Source organism: Periplaneta americana, chromosome 3 (genome assembly GCF_040183065.1).
Source record: "Periplaneta americana isolate PAMFEO1 chromosome 3, P.americana_PAMFEO1_priV1, whole genome shotgun sequence".
NCBI classification, from domain to species: domain Eukaryota; kingdom Metazoa; phylum Arthropoda; class Insecta; order Blattodea; family Blattidae; genus Periplaneta; species Periplaneta americana.
In genome coordinates, this window is record NC_091119.1 from 185,708,798 (window position 1) to 185,725,921 (window position 17,124).

The 17,124-nt window shown below is 35.4% G+C and overlaps 1 protein-coding gene across 4 annotated transcripts in view; it reads left to right on the plus strand.

Annotated features, from left to right (window-relative positions):
- Window positions 1-17,124, plus strand: part of LOC138696913 (uncharacterized) — a 2,004,918-nt gene that overhangs the window by 1,943,580 nt on the left and 44,214 nt on the right. For all 4 annotated transcript variants that reach the window (XM_069822391.1, XM_069822394.1, XM_069822395.1 and 1 more), the window contains one exon: window positions 1,126-1,269. In XM_069822391.1, the coding sequence (XP_069678492.1) occupies window positions 1,126-1,269 (144 nt within the window). The remainder of the gene's footprint in view (window positions 1-1,125; window positions 1,270-17,124) is intronic.

Consider the following 17,124-nt stretch of genomic DNA (forward strand, 5'->3'; position numbering starts at 1 on the left):
CTGTATAGGAATAGCTACAGGCTTATAAATTCTGTTAACGAGACAGAAAGTGTATTGAACCTGAAATCCATTTCCATTTGTGGTGGATTGAACCAGCGGCAAGCTTGGTGCACAGGCCAACAACATATTATGTAGAATCTATATATATAATTTGAACTGGTAATGGAAATTACGGGAAAACGGCTGAACGGATTTTAATAAATGGCCCCTCATTTTGAAGCTTGGAACCCAAAGTTTTTCAGAAAAATAGTAGTTTTCAGTGAAATGTCAATTTTTCAACATCATTTTCCTATTTTCCAAAAGCCATCTGTCTTCAGTTTTGAGAACTAGCTAATTGCATTTCAGAATAAAACAAAACACATACTACAGTAAACAATGTTACACGAAGGCCATGATCTGCAAGAATGCCGACATATTTAGAGCTCAAATGAAATGGGTTATTAAAAACTTAACTTAATAAAAATAATTTACAGGTTCGATTCTGTGGTGTGTAATTTTCTGGGTACAGCTGTGTATTGGATATTAAAAACTACAAAACTTGAGGTGGTTTGATGACATTATTACCATTAGAAATGAAATATTATTGTAGTTAATGCCATGATGTGACTATTTTTTCATTAATTATACATATTAATGCTATATTGATGATATGAAAGTGAAACGTTTTGGGGTTATATAAGTAGCTGTAGAGAATATCTTAAATTAGATTTTGATTTCTATATTTTACTGAGTGGCGGCTATATAGTATATATAGTATATGTTACTGAAAGCTATAAAGCTTACGTAAGATAATAATATTATTAAAAATCAAATATTTTTATAGTTATTAATCAACTGGGGTTGGGTCTTTTTCATATATTTAATGGCGGTGTGGTGTAGATATTTATATGCGTGGTTCTCTTCAGTATTGGCTCGAGAGAGTATCTTTCATTGTTATGGAAGCAAATAACTTTCCGAATGTCTGGTATTCTTCATTGAAAATAAATCTGAAAAATGTTTATTTGAACGTCTAATGAACTCAGTTTGCAGCATTTGCTGCATAAGCCACTAGTAAAGTGTAAACTTCTCTGTGTGGTGTGGGGGAGGTGTGCAACTTGCACATTAATCGCGTCCAGTTTCTTGCAGTTGCGAGTGGGGATTCCTGCAGCTCGTCGACGGGGCCGAACCCAGACCCCGGCCGGGAGACTCGCAGATCTGCGGCAGCAACGAGCGCTACGCCCCGCCTGTCGTTCTCTTCGCTGACAGGGGCTCCGCCACTCTACTCTTTCAGTAAGTACGCACATTGTTATACCATTGCTCCATTAGTCATCAACAGGCTGTGCTATGTAGAATTCTGCACATGTTTAGTGATGAAAATTTACCGAAAAATGTTAAGTTTTATGATTGAATGGATGAATGAATGAATGAATGAAGCCACTGTGTCCCATGAAGGGCTAGGGCCTCCTACAGGAGGGGAAGCTCGGTTGGTGTGGTTCACATGATGAGCTATTTCACGTGAACAATATTTACATTCACATTCACTATGGGAGATACACTAGAGTTTGTCAAATTTTAGTTCTATATGAGTTTGTTCACTATCTGTCTCCCCTCGTTCCTGTTGCGGGCGATGGTTGACCAGTTCCCTCCCAGCTGCTGCTTGAATGTATCTGCCCATCTTCTTCTTGGCCTGCCTTGTGTTCTCCTTCCTATGTACGGGTCCCACATGGCGGTTTCTCGCGCCCATCTGCCTTGTTGCTGCCTTGCTACATGACCACCCCACTTCCACTTCGCTATGAGGGCTTTTTCTATGATGTTCTCAGAAGCTCTAATTTTCTGCAGTGCCGTGTTGGAGACCTTGTCTTTCAGTGAAACGCCAACTACCTTCCTCTCCATTTTCCTTTGGCATATTTCGATGTTCATCTTTTGCCTCTCTGTGGGGGCCCAGGTTTGGCAACCGTATGTTAGCACCGGGAATACACAGGAGTTAAGGGCCTCTAGTCTGAGTCTGCGGTTTATGAACCTTTTCATGATTGCATTGATATAATTATAAGTTTTCCTCCACATTTTCCTGTTATTATTTTTGAACATTCCTCTTCAAAATTTTCTAGAGTTCCCAGTGGAACAGCAAAAGTCGGAGCGAGACAAGTGGCCAACAGTCTTGGAGCTCACATACCATGTGGGGCCCATTTCTTGTCTTGATCCACAATAGTAAGTCCGAAGTACGCTTTATTAGCGCGCCTCACAAAGGATGTTATTTTACGCCTTTGTCGAATAAGGGTGAAGTATCCACAAATGTAGCAGAAACTGTCTGGGTTGTTTATACATTGAAGTCTCCTGGTAGCCATGATCAGATGTGAAATAACAAAGGAAACAATATTCATATCTAAACAACCTGACGACGATATAAACATAACGGTTGGAATGCAAAAGTTCGAATTGCATGAAAACTAGAGCGAAAAAAACCGTTTGAAATCAGCACGTCAAGATTATTAAAAATCAGTGACAAAACCTCATGCAACTGACATTTCGAAAAAAATTGTTGGCTAGTGTAATAATAATAATAATAATAATAATAATAATTATAATAATAATGATAATAATAATATAGTAATAATACTAGTAGTAATAATAATAACAATAGTAATAATAATAATAATAATAATAATAATAATATGTCTAATGATAAGCTCAAAAGCCCTTACTTACTAACTTACTTACTTACTTACTTACTTGCTTGCTTACAAATGGCTTTTAAGGAACCCGAAGGTTCATTGCCGCCCTCACATAAGCCCGCCATCTGTCCCTATACGGTGCAAGATTAATCCACTCTCTATCATCATATCTCACCTCCCTCAAATCCATTTTAATATTATCCTCCCATCTACGTCTCGGCCTCCCCAAAGGTCTATTTCCCTCAAGTCTCCCAACTAACACTCTATATCCATTTCTGGACTCGCCCATTCGTGCTACATGCCCTGCCCATCTCAAACGTCTGGATTTAATGTTCCTAATTGTGTCAGGTGAAGAAAACAATGCGTGCAGTTCTGCATTGTGTAACTTTCTCCATTCTCCTGTAACTTCACCCCTCTTAGCCCCAAATATTTTCCTAAGAACCTTATTCTCAAACACCCTTAATCTCTGTTCCTCTCTCAAAGTGAGAGTCCAAGTTTCACAACCATAAAGAACAACCGGTAATATAACTGTTTTATAAATTCTACCTTTCAGATTTTTTGACAGCAGACTAGATGACAAAAGCTTCTCAACCGAATAATAACACGCATTTCCCATATTTATTCTGCGTTTAATTTCCTCCCGAGTGTCATTTATATTTGTTACTGTTGCTCCAAGATATTTGAATTTTTCCACCTCTTCGAAGGATAAATCTCCAATTTTTATGTTTCCATTTCGTACAGTATTCTGGTCACGAGGCATAATCATATACTTTGTCTTTTCAGGATTTACTTCCAAACCTATCTCTTTACTTGTTTCAAGTAAAATTTCCGTGTTTTCCCTAATCGTTTGTGGATTTTCTCCTAACATATTCACGTCATCTGCACAGACAAGAAGCTGATGTAACCCGTTCAATTCCAAACCCTATCTGAACTACATTAAATAAATAATAATAATAATAATAATAATAATAATAATAATAATAATAATAATAATAATAATAATCTGAAAGTTAAAATTTATAAAACAGTTATATTACCGGTTGTTCTGTATGGTTATGAAACTTGGACTCTCACTTTGAGAGAGGAACAGAGATTAAGGTGTTTGAGAATAAGACTCTTAGAAAAATATTTGGGGCTAAGAGGGATGAAATTACAGGAGAATGGAGAAAGTTACACAACGCAGAGCTGCACGCATTGTATACTTCACCTCACATAATTAGAAACATTAAATCCAGACGTTTGAGATGGGCAGGACATGTAGCACGTATGGCTGAATCCAGAAATGCATATAAAGTGTTATTTGAGAGGCCGGAGGGAAAAAGACTTTGGGGAGGCCGAGACTAGATGGGAAGATAATATTAAAATGGATTTGAGGGAGGTGGGATATGATGGTAGAGACTGGATTAATCTTGCTCAGGATAGGGATCAATGGCGGGCTTATGTGAGGGCGGCAATGAACCTCCGGGTTCCTTAAAAGCCAGTAAGTAAATAAGTAAGTAAGTAATAATAATAATAATAATAATAATAATAATAATAATAATAATAATAATAAATAGTTACGTGTGAAGAAATCTTGAAGCGTTTGAGTATACTCGTATTCCATGTTGATCCCAAAAAGCATTGGACATGAGCCCGTTTTGAATGGAAAAGTGTTCGAAAAGAAGTCGAACTTATTCACCAAAGAAGTAATGTTTCACCAAATTTCGCACAAGACCAAGTAGTCTTTTGGGAATTTGGGAAATACGGACGAGGTAACATACCGGACAAACCGATAAGCCTGTTTTCTTTTCGAGAACGGAAAACGAACCACTTAATCCTACCGCGACGTTGCCTTGGATACTGGAGAGGGAAGCATTCGCTTGTTTTAAATAAACACAACACCGAAGTGGAACAAATATGAGAAGCCCTTTTTTCAAATTCTCTAGAGAGCAGAGCCTGGAGTCAACATAGAAGCTATTCAGCCCATATCTACTGTTTCTTTGCTAGTCTGAAAGGAGGAGAACGGGAGAGAAAAAAAAAGAACAGTTGTTCTCCCTTTCTTTTATCATTTTGTAAAAGAGCTTTTCGCTTTGTGGTTCCTATTTGCTAAATTTATTTCCTCGAAGCTGCGAATTCTACTGCAATAGAAGACGATCGGGTAAAAATGAACAAGGAACGCTTTAAAGGAGAGGGAGAAGATGAAAACAAAGGCACGGCTGACTTGACAACCGTGCTTGTCTATACGTGGTGATAAGAATTGTGTCTTTTAATACTTCTTTGTGTCTGCCTTTTGAAATAGTTTCAGAGGTGACAATCTTGTTTTCCCACCTTCTGCTTTGTCGGCAAATGAATGGCTTTCCGGACGTTATGGAATTACTCCACAGAAAAGAGGTCATGGCGTCATATTTCACATAAGACGCCTTCCTGTAGAGTAAATAACAGTTGTGAACCCTTAGAATTTTTCGTCGAACGAGTCAATCTGCACAAATCTAACTTTTCAGGAATAGCTCCCTGTAAAGTTGACTCGAATAATTTCAAGGAAAAAATTGTTCCGGGGCCGGGTATCGAAACCGGAACAATTTTTCTCTTGAAATTAATCAAGTCAGTTTTACAGGGAGCTATTCCCGAAAAGTAAGATTTGTATAATACACACCACTGTTCTTTAACAGAAAACCACAATTTAAGTACAGAGCCGCTCTCTACTAATAGCATATATAATTATATAGTCGGAGCGTTCAATTAATACCCAGCCGGTGCCAAAGACGACACTTTCCCTTGAAGTGATAAGAGTTTCTTTATTGATTAGTTCTACTTAAATTCTGCTCCAATCACAAAGAGCGGTAAATTATGTCTACCAATAATGCGTTAGCATTTGTAATTTACGTGGTGGTATCATCTCCAAGTGGCGTATACAATAAAATTATCATATTTAGAGTTGATTGATAATAACAAAGTAAGTTAATAATTTTAATTTCAGTTTGAAGTAAAAGTCATCTTAAATTCTTAAAATTTATTCACTGTGGTAGAATCAATGTACTGATGTGAATATAAAAATTATTGCAACTAGAGATAATCTTTACAATGAAAATGTGACAACACTGCTTGTCATTACAAGTACTGATGCGTGCAAAAGATATATATCCAACACAAAGACTGCCGCTAGAGTATTAATTGAGCGACTTCACTACATTAACATGACTTAGGCCACCGGCGTAGCTCAGTCGGCTAAGGCTCTTGCGTGCCGATCTGGAGTTGCGCTTGGGCGCGGGTTCGATTCCCGCTTGGACTGACTACTTGGGTGAGTTTTCCCGAGGTTTTCCTCAACCGTAAGGCAAATGTGAGGTAATCTATGGTGAATCCTCGGCCTCATTTCGCTATCATCAATTTCATCGACGCTAAATAACATCGTTGTTGATACAACGTCGTTAAATAACCAAGTAAAAAATAAAAGAACATAGTTAAATAGGTCCACACCTGTGGAGTAACGGTCAGCACGCCTGGCCGCGAAACCAGGTGGCCCGGGTTCGAATCCCGGTTGGGGCAAGTTACCTGATTGAGGATTTTTCCAGGGTTTTCCCTCAATCCAATACGAGCAAATGCTGGGTAACTTTCGGTGCTGGACCCCGGACTCATTTCATCGGCATTATCACCTTCATTTCATTCAGACGCTAAATAGCCTAGATGTTGATAAAGCGTCGTAAAATAACCCAATAAAATAAAATAAATAGTTAAATAGTTTCTGAAAAAATAGTAGCAATAGAATGAATAAAAAAATACCTTTAAATTTTAAAAATTAATTTACAGCCTACAATGCAGTAGATAACCATTCCAGGTTCATTCTACAGCCAGAATTTCCCTTATTAAGCACAAAAAAATTTCAGAGCTACCGTCATAATAAGCGAATCTATGGCAATCTAATTTCAGGCAATTTTTTTTTCTAATTTTTCATACACCAAAACGTTCATAACAAACATCTTCCTTCAAATACAGACACACCTCATTTAAAAGATTAAATCAGTAATTAAATAAAGAAATTCCTTTAATTATGTTTCGTGGCCATCATTTGTGTGCACCTCTTTGAGTTTAGAAAGACCAACGCTATGTTTAATAAATTAACTCACACAGTTTATAAAGTCCCCACCAGTCATTTATTATAGCGGTTCGTAATTTCGTTATTTAACGTAAATTCCTCATGAAGCTCGCAGTTTGTGTACAGTTTGTTGCGGTTATTCATCACGGTGAATTTACTTTGTTATTATTATTACTATGTAACACAAATGTAACCTGAAATATGTCGCTATTTACATTTAGTGCTAGATATTTATTATTGTTGTAGTTTATCATATGTTTATACGATGATAATTCTGTTTTTCAATTAATTAAAACATGGAGTGTGACATGATCAAATTGTTTACGAGTTCGCGATGTATAGAAGTCCTTACCTAATCTAAATTATTATTTGAATGCTTCTACAGGATGTAAGGGGTATAAGTGCCGTCCTTTTCACAGTCATCGGGGACGGTCTACAAGATGAAAAAAAAAATGTCCATACAATATAGGGTCAAAACTTTGTAGTTCTCCCATAAAAAGATATTCCTTTCCTTATTTTATTTGCGTTATACTGCTTATATCGTTAGTAAAATTACGAAAATAATTACATCAGTAGGTATATCTAGCAAAGAGTTAATATTATTTTAAATAAATATTTGTATGTTCTATTACGTCAGCCGTGGCGAAAATGCCTTCGTGCGCCGAGCCACTGTGTAACCTGCAACGTGCATAGCACCTATGGAGGGAGGCGGACACCCGAAGGGGAAGTGAAGAAACTGTCTGACTTATTAACGGATTTTCATTTTCCTTACATCAAGCACTTAAATATAATTTTAGACAATATAAGGTTACAAACTGATGTTTAGTACGTGTAACGAAGAAAGAAATGAACAATAAAACAAAGGACACACTATCACAACCTAAAATTAACTGTCTTCAGAATGTCTCTGCGACAAAGTTTAAAAATCAGGAATTGTCACTTACTGCCAGTCGTAGTTGATCACGAAGGTATTTGTCTGTCAGTCGTGATCTAAATTTGGTTTTTTACTATTTTCATTGTTGAACATAATTTTTACAAACGTAAGTTGTAGCGAACATGGCTTCAACAGAGCAAGAGAAAGAACAAAGCTTCGGGTATTTATTTTTTGACAAAGATTTGAAAAGTTCAACATTTGTCAAGTCCTTACATCTAGCTTTCATTTAACATCACATTGTAAATCTGTGAGTTTAAATTGAAGATCTAACCGCATTATTCGTACATCTGCTGAAAAAGGATCGACGTACAGAGATGATGATGATGATGATGATGATGATGATGATAATGATAATAATAATAATAATAATAATAATAATAATAATAATAACACTTAACCTTTTAATGTTTCATCAGCAGGGAACGGATTTATATGGACTAAAAATATATGAAATATGTAAATATATATGTAGTTATTTTTACCAAAATATGGAATTAAATATGGATTTTTACCAAAATATGGAATTAAATATGGACTTAAAATTATAAAAAAATGACTATGTACGTTAAATATTGGTACATTTTAATCAAACTAAACAAAAAATATAATGGACGTACCTTATCTTCCAATGTAGTTTCAACAAAACACAATTTTTATTGTCTGTTACCATAACAATAGGTTACAAACATTTCTTTCAAGTGCTGAAAAGTGAATCTTCTTCTATTGTCTCTGAGGATAGATTTATACTGACTAAAAGAGCGTTCGACGTCACAAGAAGTAACTGGTACATAATTCAATTTCACAATGTCTGCTGGGGATAAGTCCAAGTTAATCTTCACTGTTGATTCACCACTCATCACAGCAACAACCTTTTGTAGTTCTTCATATCCAGGGTTTTTTGAAAGTACAGTGTCCACCTTAGCTCTTACTGCATCTGCAACTTTACCTCTACCACGATTCAGTTGTTCCACAGTACTATTTATAATTTCAAAACTTTCAGATAGTGAAAGGTGCCTATTTTGGAGACCTTTGAGCGTTTTTATGATGCATGAAAATGTATGCTGAATGTGAGCTAAGTCATTCTTCACACTTATGTCACAGGTAACTGTTTTCGCAGTATCAATTGAGACTGCATCTTCAGAGTCCAATGCAAGGAGAACATTGTTAATAGAGTCTATATGTTCGGCATAATATTCAACTGCTTCTAGCCATGTACCCCATCTAGTTAAAATTGGCTTTGGTGGCAATGGAATTTCAGGGTACATTTCTTTCAACACGTTAACTCTACTGGGAGCTTTGAGAAATACTTTTTTCACTGATGAAATCAACAAATCTACTTTAGGGAAATTGTCTCTGACCACTTCTGCCACACGATGAAATGCATGCGCCACACAAGTAAAATGAGTCAATTTAGGATATACAACAGATAATGCTTGTCCAGCTTTGACCATATAAGGGGCAGCATCGCTAATAAAGAATAACACATTATCGTACATAATACCCTTTGGCCACAGGATACCCATAGCTTCGTTGAACAGTTTAACTATAGTTTTGTTATTGCACTTTTCTAGAACATCACAATGTAAAAGAATTCGTTCAGAATATTGTTCACTTAACAAACCGATAACTACATTACCAACAAGTCTACCTTCTTTGTCGGGAGTCTCATCAATGGAAACCCAAATTGAACTATCTTTAATTTCATCTCTTATCTTCTGTATTGTCTCATCGTAGATGGATGGAGCATACGTCTTCCTAAGTGTTGACTCATCCGGGATTGTATGTTGAGTATATTTTTCAAGGAATTCCCTGAAGACCTTATTCTTTAGTTTGTAGAGAGGAATATCAGCAGAGATGAGAGAACGGCACAGGTCGATGTTAAACTCAGATCTTACATTCGATGTTGTTGGTTGTGTTAAAAACAATTGTCTCTGCTTGGAATTTAGTTGTTTGTTGGCCTGATGTTTACTAGTTGTAATGTGTTGTTGCACCAGGAACTTTTGTGTAGATGATACTGCACACTGACACAAATTACAAAATAATATTTTATTGTCAGTTGATAAACCATCTTCTTTAAATTCTGAAATGTAACTTGTTAGTTTTGATTTTAAATTGACTGAATGACTTACTTTTGGCATATTTACCGTCTTTATAGTATGATTTACAAAACTGAACCTATGTGTACTCTGACTGGCATTTAACTGTTGAGCTGCACAACTGAAGTCTGTTAAAAATTTTAAATTAAATTAATACAGTTTTGTAACTTACTTTCCCATTGTTGATAGGACTGCTAATTTTCAAATAACTCTGATGTTAAAGGGATTACTGAACATGTGTTTAAATCTCTATTGTTGAAATGTATTTTTAAAAGTTAATGGAATTTTGTTTTGTTTTATTGTTAAACCTAATATAATATGGACTGTTTTATATGAAATATGGAAAATATATGGAAATTAACGAAAATATGTACTAAACTCTAAAATATGGAAAAATATGGAAAATAAAAGTAGGATTTTTCAACCCTACACATTGTGAAACATAAAGATAATGCAAAATATAAATTATATTAGCTTTATAAGTAAATATGTATTTACATATAAATCCTTTCCCTGTTCATCAGTAACATGTAGTAACTTATAATGCCGTTTTATGTTATACAACCGTTTTCCTAGTAATACTTGTGAACAAATCATTCATTTAATATTCTCATCATATTGTCAGCAAAAAAATGCGTCCTTCAATCCTACTTGAAACTTTCGTTTTTATAGAGGTACATGGTTTCGAGAGAGACATTGCGACGATACGCCACTCGCAGGTCAGAGACAAATACAAATGGAACGGAGTTTGACTCCAGTGAGTGAAAGGGTGGGGGTTGTAGGTAGGAAGCAAGGGAAATGCACTGCGAGCCACAATGTGCTCGTGAGTCGCATTTTCGCCACGGCTGTATTACGTTTTCGTGAAATTAAATAATAATGCGTGCTTAAATTTGTTAATATTCTGGCGTGAGAGACGTGGCAACGTTCAGCAGGATTCTTGCAGCTGACGTACTCTGCATACATGTATAGATCAGCTGTGTTCAATCTCCCTGTCCACAGGTGGTCGAGCGGATGACAGTTTAGTATAGGTATTCGATAAACAACTTACAATGTTACTTACAGTTCAGGAATATTATATGTTAATAATTTGTGGAGAAAGTCGTCGTAATTCAAGTGCCGCAAGAAGGATGTACCGTCAACCTCAATGATTATTAGAAACTGGGAATCTCTTACGCCATTTCGAAAATCGTGGACCTCAACGACGGTGGACACGTGGAAAATCTCATATAAATCGGTATGTACAATTTTCAAATGTAATTTAACGAGTTCGTATTGATACGAAAACAAACTGAACTTATTTAAAAGACATGATGAGACCGATAAGCTAATTTATTAATAATAATCAATCTCTCTACGAGATGTTCTGTATTTAGATTCATGTAACTTATTAAGATCATGGTAATAACAGCATTGTGTTTTATATGTGCACTTTGTTCTGGTATTACATTTGATATAATATATTTTTCCCCCACAGTTGTCGCATCTAGCCACTATCAGATTTGGAATTCCACATAGACATCAACTCGATAACTACAATTGTTTTATCATTTTAAAGCTTATCATGTAATAATTTTAACACCTGAATATGGCTTATATAGCCAGTTTTATATAGTTATGTAATATCGCCGTATATTTAATGTTTTACATAGAATCATGATATTTGATATTATTTGGGTGTATTTGTATTGCATTATATGTGTACCTGTATCATGCATATGGGCATAAATGGTTCTGATGATGGCTCAATAGAGCCGAAAACGTTCAAATTCAAAATATATGTAACAAAGTATTGATAAACCAATGAATTTCTTAAAGGGATCAGCATAGACGGTATATGAAATAAAACCTTGATTGTTATTATTAATAAACTGAATTTAGATAATCACTTACGAATGGTTTATCTGTGAAGAAATGATTTTTCGTCAAATGTCATGTCCTGAAATATGACAAATTGCAAGAGTATCTTTAAAAATGATACCGCTTTACGGAAGCGGGAGAGATTAAAATTTTGCATTAGAAGAAAACGTTCATGTGATTTTGTGCAGTGAACCATTATTATTTATTTTTAGACGTAAAAAATGGAGGAACATTGTTAAATAAAATGGAAATTTTCCATAGTGTTCTATTAATGAGATTGAAAGTTTGTATTTGCTGCGCGTTTTATGTAAACAACATTTGACCTGGTCCGTCCCTGCATTAGAACAGAGCATCTGTTTTGTACCGGTATGTCTGCATTCTCTTCAGCTGTACTGCATTATGCAACACTTAATTTATGAAAGTCTTTTATGGTACGGATTATCCGATTTTTTCGATTAACCGTTCAGCTCACCCCCTTCATTACCACGGATAATAGAGGTTCTATTGTACTTAAAGCTGATTTCAAACGGTTTTTTTCGCTCTAGTTTTCATGCAATTCGAACTTTTGCATTCCAACCGTTATGTTTATATTGTCGTCAGGTTGTTTAGATATGAATATTGTTTCCTTTGTTATTTCACATCTGATCATGGCTACCAGGAGACTTCAATGTATAAACAACCCAGACAGTTTCTGCTACATTTGTGGATACTTCACCCTTATTCGACAAAGGCGTAAAATAACATCCTTTGTGAGGCGCGCTAATAAAGCGTACTTCGGACTTACTATTGTGGATCAAGACAAGAAATGGGCCCCACATGGTATGTGAGCTCCAAGACTGTTGGCCACTTGTCTCGCTCCGACTTTTGCTGTTCCACTGGGAACTCTAGAAAATTTTGAAGAGGATACCTGCATACCCTCTGCTCCCCATCCAACAACGTTGCCAAACGCTTAATATTGTAAACGTTAATGATTACAGTAGAACCCCGATTATCCGTCACCCTATTAACCTATTGTTGGATTATGCGCCTGTCATTCTTTCCTATTTTTGTTGCAGAAAAAATATTAAGTACTGCACAATACATTAGTACGTATTTTTTATAGAGAATGATATTACAAGCCTTTGTCCTTACACATTATGGTCTACTGTTCGAGTGACCTGTTTAATTTCTCTGCAAAACGTCTTCCAGAAGTGCCAAAAGAATACATATTGTGCTAAGTATGGAAGAGAAGTGCATATAATTGAGTGGTTTAGGAAAAGAGGAACTATGGTTCATCTCACATCGGAATACGAGATTAGAGTTACAACTGTGCGAGATTTAATAAAAAACAAGGATAAAGTATATAAATTACTTAAATCTACAAACTGAGACCTATATTTTTCCTATCTTTCCACAGAAATCCATCATAGGAAGTTTCCTTGACCCCTAGAAACCCGTCATTGACATTCATTCATTCATAGTGTTCTGTCACTGCAAACCCAGCATTGTCCAGTCTTTCCTATTTTCTGTCTTCCTCTTAGTCTCCGTATATGATCCATATATCTCAATGCCGTCTGTTATTTGATCCCTTCTTCTGCCCCGAAATCTTCTCCCGTTCACTATTCCTTCTAGTGCATCCTTCAATAGGCAGTTTCTTCTCAGTCAGTGACCCAGCCAATTCCTTTTTCTCTTCCTGATCAGTTTCAGCATTATTCTTTCTTCATCCACTCTTTCCAACAGAGCTATTATACTTGAAACTTCTGAACCACTACCTAATGTGTTAAAACACATGACCACTGAGAAAATTACGAAACTGCATTATGCAACACTTAATTTATGAAAGTCTTTTATAGTACGGATTATCCGGTTTTTTCGATTAACCGTTCAGCTCACCCCCTTCATTACCACGGATAATAGAGGTTCTATTGTACTTAAATATTGCAATTAGAAAAAAATTGTGAGGACGTTTCTTGTTCCTTATGACATGAATAATCATCAGTTAAAATAATGGCACTTACACCACTTACACTCTGTATAAGACTCAAAGAATACCCTAGGCGTAAAAGTCAACATCCAGCCAGCTAGAAAAGTACTTATACTAAAGACTGAAAATTTACTCACTAGAACGATGGGAATATAATATGATATCATACAGACTATAATATTTTTTTTATTTTTTTTTATTTATTTATTCATTTGCTGATGAACATAACAGGCAAAGCCCAATTACAATGTTCACGACTAACAAATTAATTGATAAAACATAAACAAGGAAAAGGAAACATATACTTATTAAAAACTGAAACATAATAGAAAAAAGGGAAAGAAAAAAAGAGAAATTGAAATAAGGTGTGATAGTAGCTTCAAATTAACTAACAACAATATTCTGTAAAATATGATAACAAGTAATTCTGTATCTAGAGAAATTCATATTGAAAATATCAACATTCGGATGAGGATGTAATTTATTGTATAACTGTAACATTTGGAAAACTGGGGAATTTTTGTGGGATTCAGTATTTGTCCTTGGTATGTAAAACAAATTTCGAAATTTCGTTTTAAGCTTAGGTGCATATAATGTTATATAATAAAATAAACCAACACAGTCCAACTTATTGTTAATAATTTTATAAAGAAAGTTTAAAGATTGACAATTTCGTCGAATTTGCAAACTAGTAAAATGGAAATGTTGAAGCATTGTAGCATAACTCTCATAGGTAGGATAATCATTATAAAGTCTGTAATATAACCATTTTAGAAATTTATTTTGAATTTTTTCTAGTAACAGAATATATTTGTTAGTAATTGGGTTCCAGGTAACAGCAGCATATTCTAATTTAGTTCGAACAATGGAATTATACAAAATTATTATAGTTTTCACTTTGAATTTACAAGAATTTCTCATAACAAAACCTAAACTTTTATAGGACAAATTTATAATATTATTAATATGACTATAAAATGTAAAATTGCTGCTAAATAATATACCTAAATCTTTATGTTCATTTTCTGCTGGTAAAACTTTTGCTATGAAATAAGATAACGTTACGAAGAGAGTTTTCGTACTCTCGCCGTACGCTAAACGTTAACGCTATGTCGACGTCAGCAATGACGTATTTGGTGACGTATGTTAACGTTCGTAAAACTTCGGAAATAATCATTATACGATATTTCCCACGCTGCTAACATTATCACATCGTAGCGCCTATGATAGTCAAACAATCGCTCTGTAATATTTTTAATGTTAGCTCAGTGTCTAACGAAGGCATAGAAAAAATTCGAAATGAAAATCTGTTTGAATAGTAAGAAAAAAATACTAACTTCGTTGTAATCTGTTCAGAATAGACATTTACATTTTCAGAAGTTGATAAGCGGTAAACTTTCTTGTTTTCACGTTAGATGGGGTGGGGGTCAAAGCGAGAAAAATGTTGAAAAAGAATGGACGTTACCTTTAAAAGTGGTCGCTACTCAAAATCTTTACTGGTTTCCGGGTTACGACGAGTTAAACAAAGGAGCGTTTTCGCTTGGCGGAATACTCACGATTCAATATTTTGTCTGTTGGAATCTCAACGAAAAATTCTTTCCTGAGCCTTCTTGTAATAATTTATCCATTCTTGAGCTGTTCTAAGTAGATTAATATCATCCACAGTGGTATCTCAAACGAGATGCCTTGTTTTAACACAGAATTAGGCCTATGGTAAAGTTCGTTCGTGTCCACGTTATCCGTCTAGAGATAGTGGGTCCGCTATTGAAATAACGTGAGGTGAATAGCTCATGTCATTCCACTCTAACTAGCTTGCGTATCATACAATGTCAGTACCGTAAACTGGGGTAAAGAGGATCACATGTGGTAAAGTGGATCATATGTGTATTGTTAGATAAGTCAGCGCCACATGGATCACACATGCAAAGAAAACTATTTTTATTAGCACTTATAGAAGAAAGGTTTTCTTTTCATGTGTGATCCATGTGGCGCTGCCTTATCTAGGCAATACACATATGATTCACTTTACCACATGTGATCCTCTTTACCCCAGTTTACGGTAGCTGTAGAAAGAGACCTGACAAGGAAATAAAGCGTTTCCGTACCCATATTCATATAATTTTTTTTAGCCTGTGCATGTGAGGATTGCTTCTCTAAAGTTTTAATGTAGGTACCTTTTTCTTACATTCTGTATGTGGTACGAATTTTGTTATGTTTTTGTGAAGAAAAAATAAAATCACTTAATCACCCTTGTCCATGCAACTCGTGCTCTCAAAGTGTCAACACAACTTCAGTGCAGGTAGAACGGACTCTGTACTAGCTGTAGTGTTTGTATGCGGTTCTTGCAAGACGCAAGTCGCTCGCGTCTGCAGTAAGTGGCGGCTCGTTTTAAGTGAAAAATAATATAATCCCCAAATCATTTCCCTTTAGTGATGAGTCGAAAGAGAAAGAGTTTTTTTTTTATTAAGAAGGAAGGTAAAGCTTATATTATGTTTTATTACACTTCCTTACGCATGACGTTTTATGTTACAAATAAACACAGTGAAGGTTTTAGTAAAGAAATACTGTCTAGATCTGCTTTAGAACAGTTAAAGATAAAATTGGGATATCAACAAGGTGAGACTGATATCAAATATCATTATCACGTTGTGCGTGCGAGTTACAGAATTGCACGACATATGATCGACTAGCTAAGAGCATTTATGGATAAATTTGAACTGTGGCAGTATCATGTAAAACATAGACAATTTCACTTTCCTTGACCATAAACTGTCTTGAAGAGTGATAAGAAAATCTTATCAAATATAAGACCCTACTTCAAGACCTACAGCAGAATTCACTGGTAAGTTTGGAGAAACGGTGACAATTGTCACGGAATCAAGATTTTTCTGAAATCCTTTCGGCTTACAGCCGATAGAAGATTCTGAAAGTTTATAGCATGAATTGGTAAATCTACAGCACAGCACGCCACGCCACTCAGATTCCAGCGAAATCAGGAATCGAACGGTTCGTAATGCTGCCTAAGTCAGAATTTCCAACTAGCCTATACTCTTGTTTCCATGTAATACTGTATGTGCTTGAGGCAGAGTTTAATACAAGAAAGAAGTGTAAAACCTCTCAATGTGCAGAAAGAGTTCAGAAGTAAGTTTATTTCATTTGCCGTGACATGTAATAAATACTTCCTTGAATTTGTGATTGTTTGCGAATACAGACTATTACCTTTCTGAGAACAGAGGAATACTCTTTAATTTATAAAGACTTGTAAATTCTCGCGTTCTACGTTTCAAATAAGACATATAATAAGAAATATTAACAAATAGTGTAATAATAAATAAGTGTTAGGCCTACAGCTATATTTGTTGTAGCTTCAAAAGGTTGTGTTCAGTTTGTGTTTCCGGTACTAAACTAATTTACAAAGCTAGGAAATAATATAATTTTGTTATGTGTGTTTAGGTATAGTCTGTATAAAATTGCTGTAAATTATTGTACCATCTGAAATTCAAATCATGGAGTAGATATCACGACCACCTGCATGAGCCGCCGGAGTGCACCGT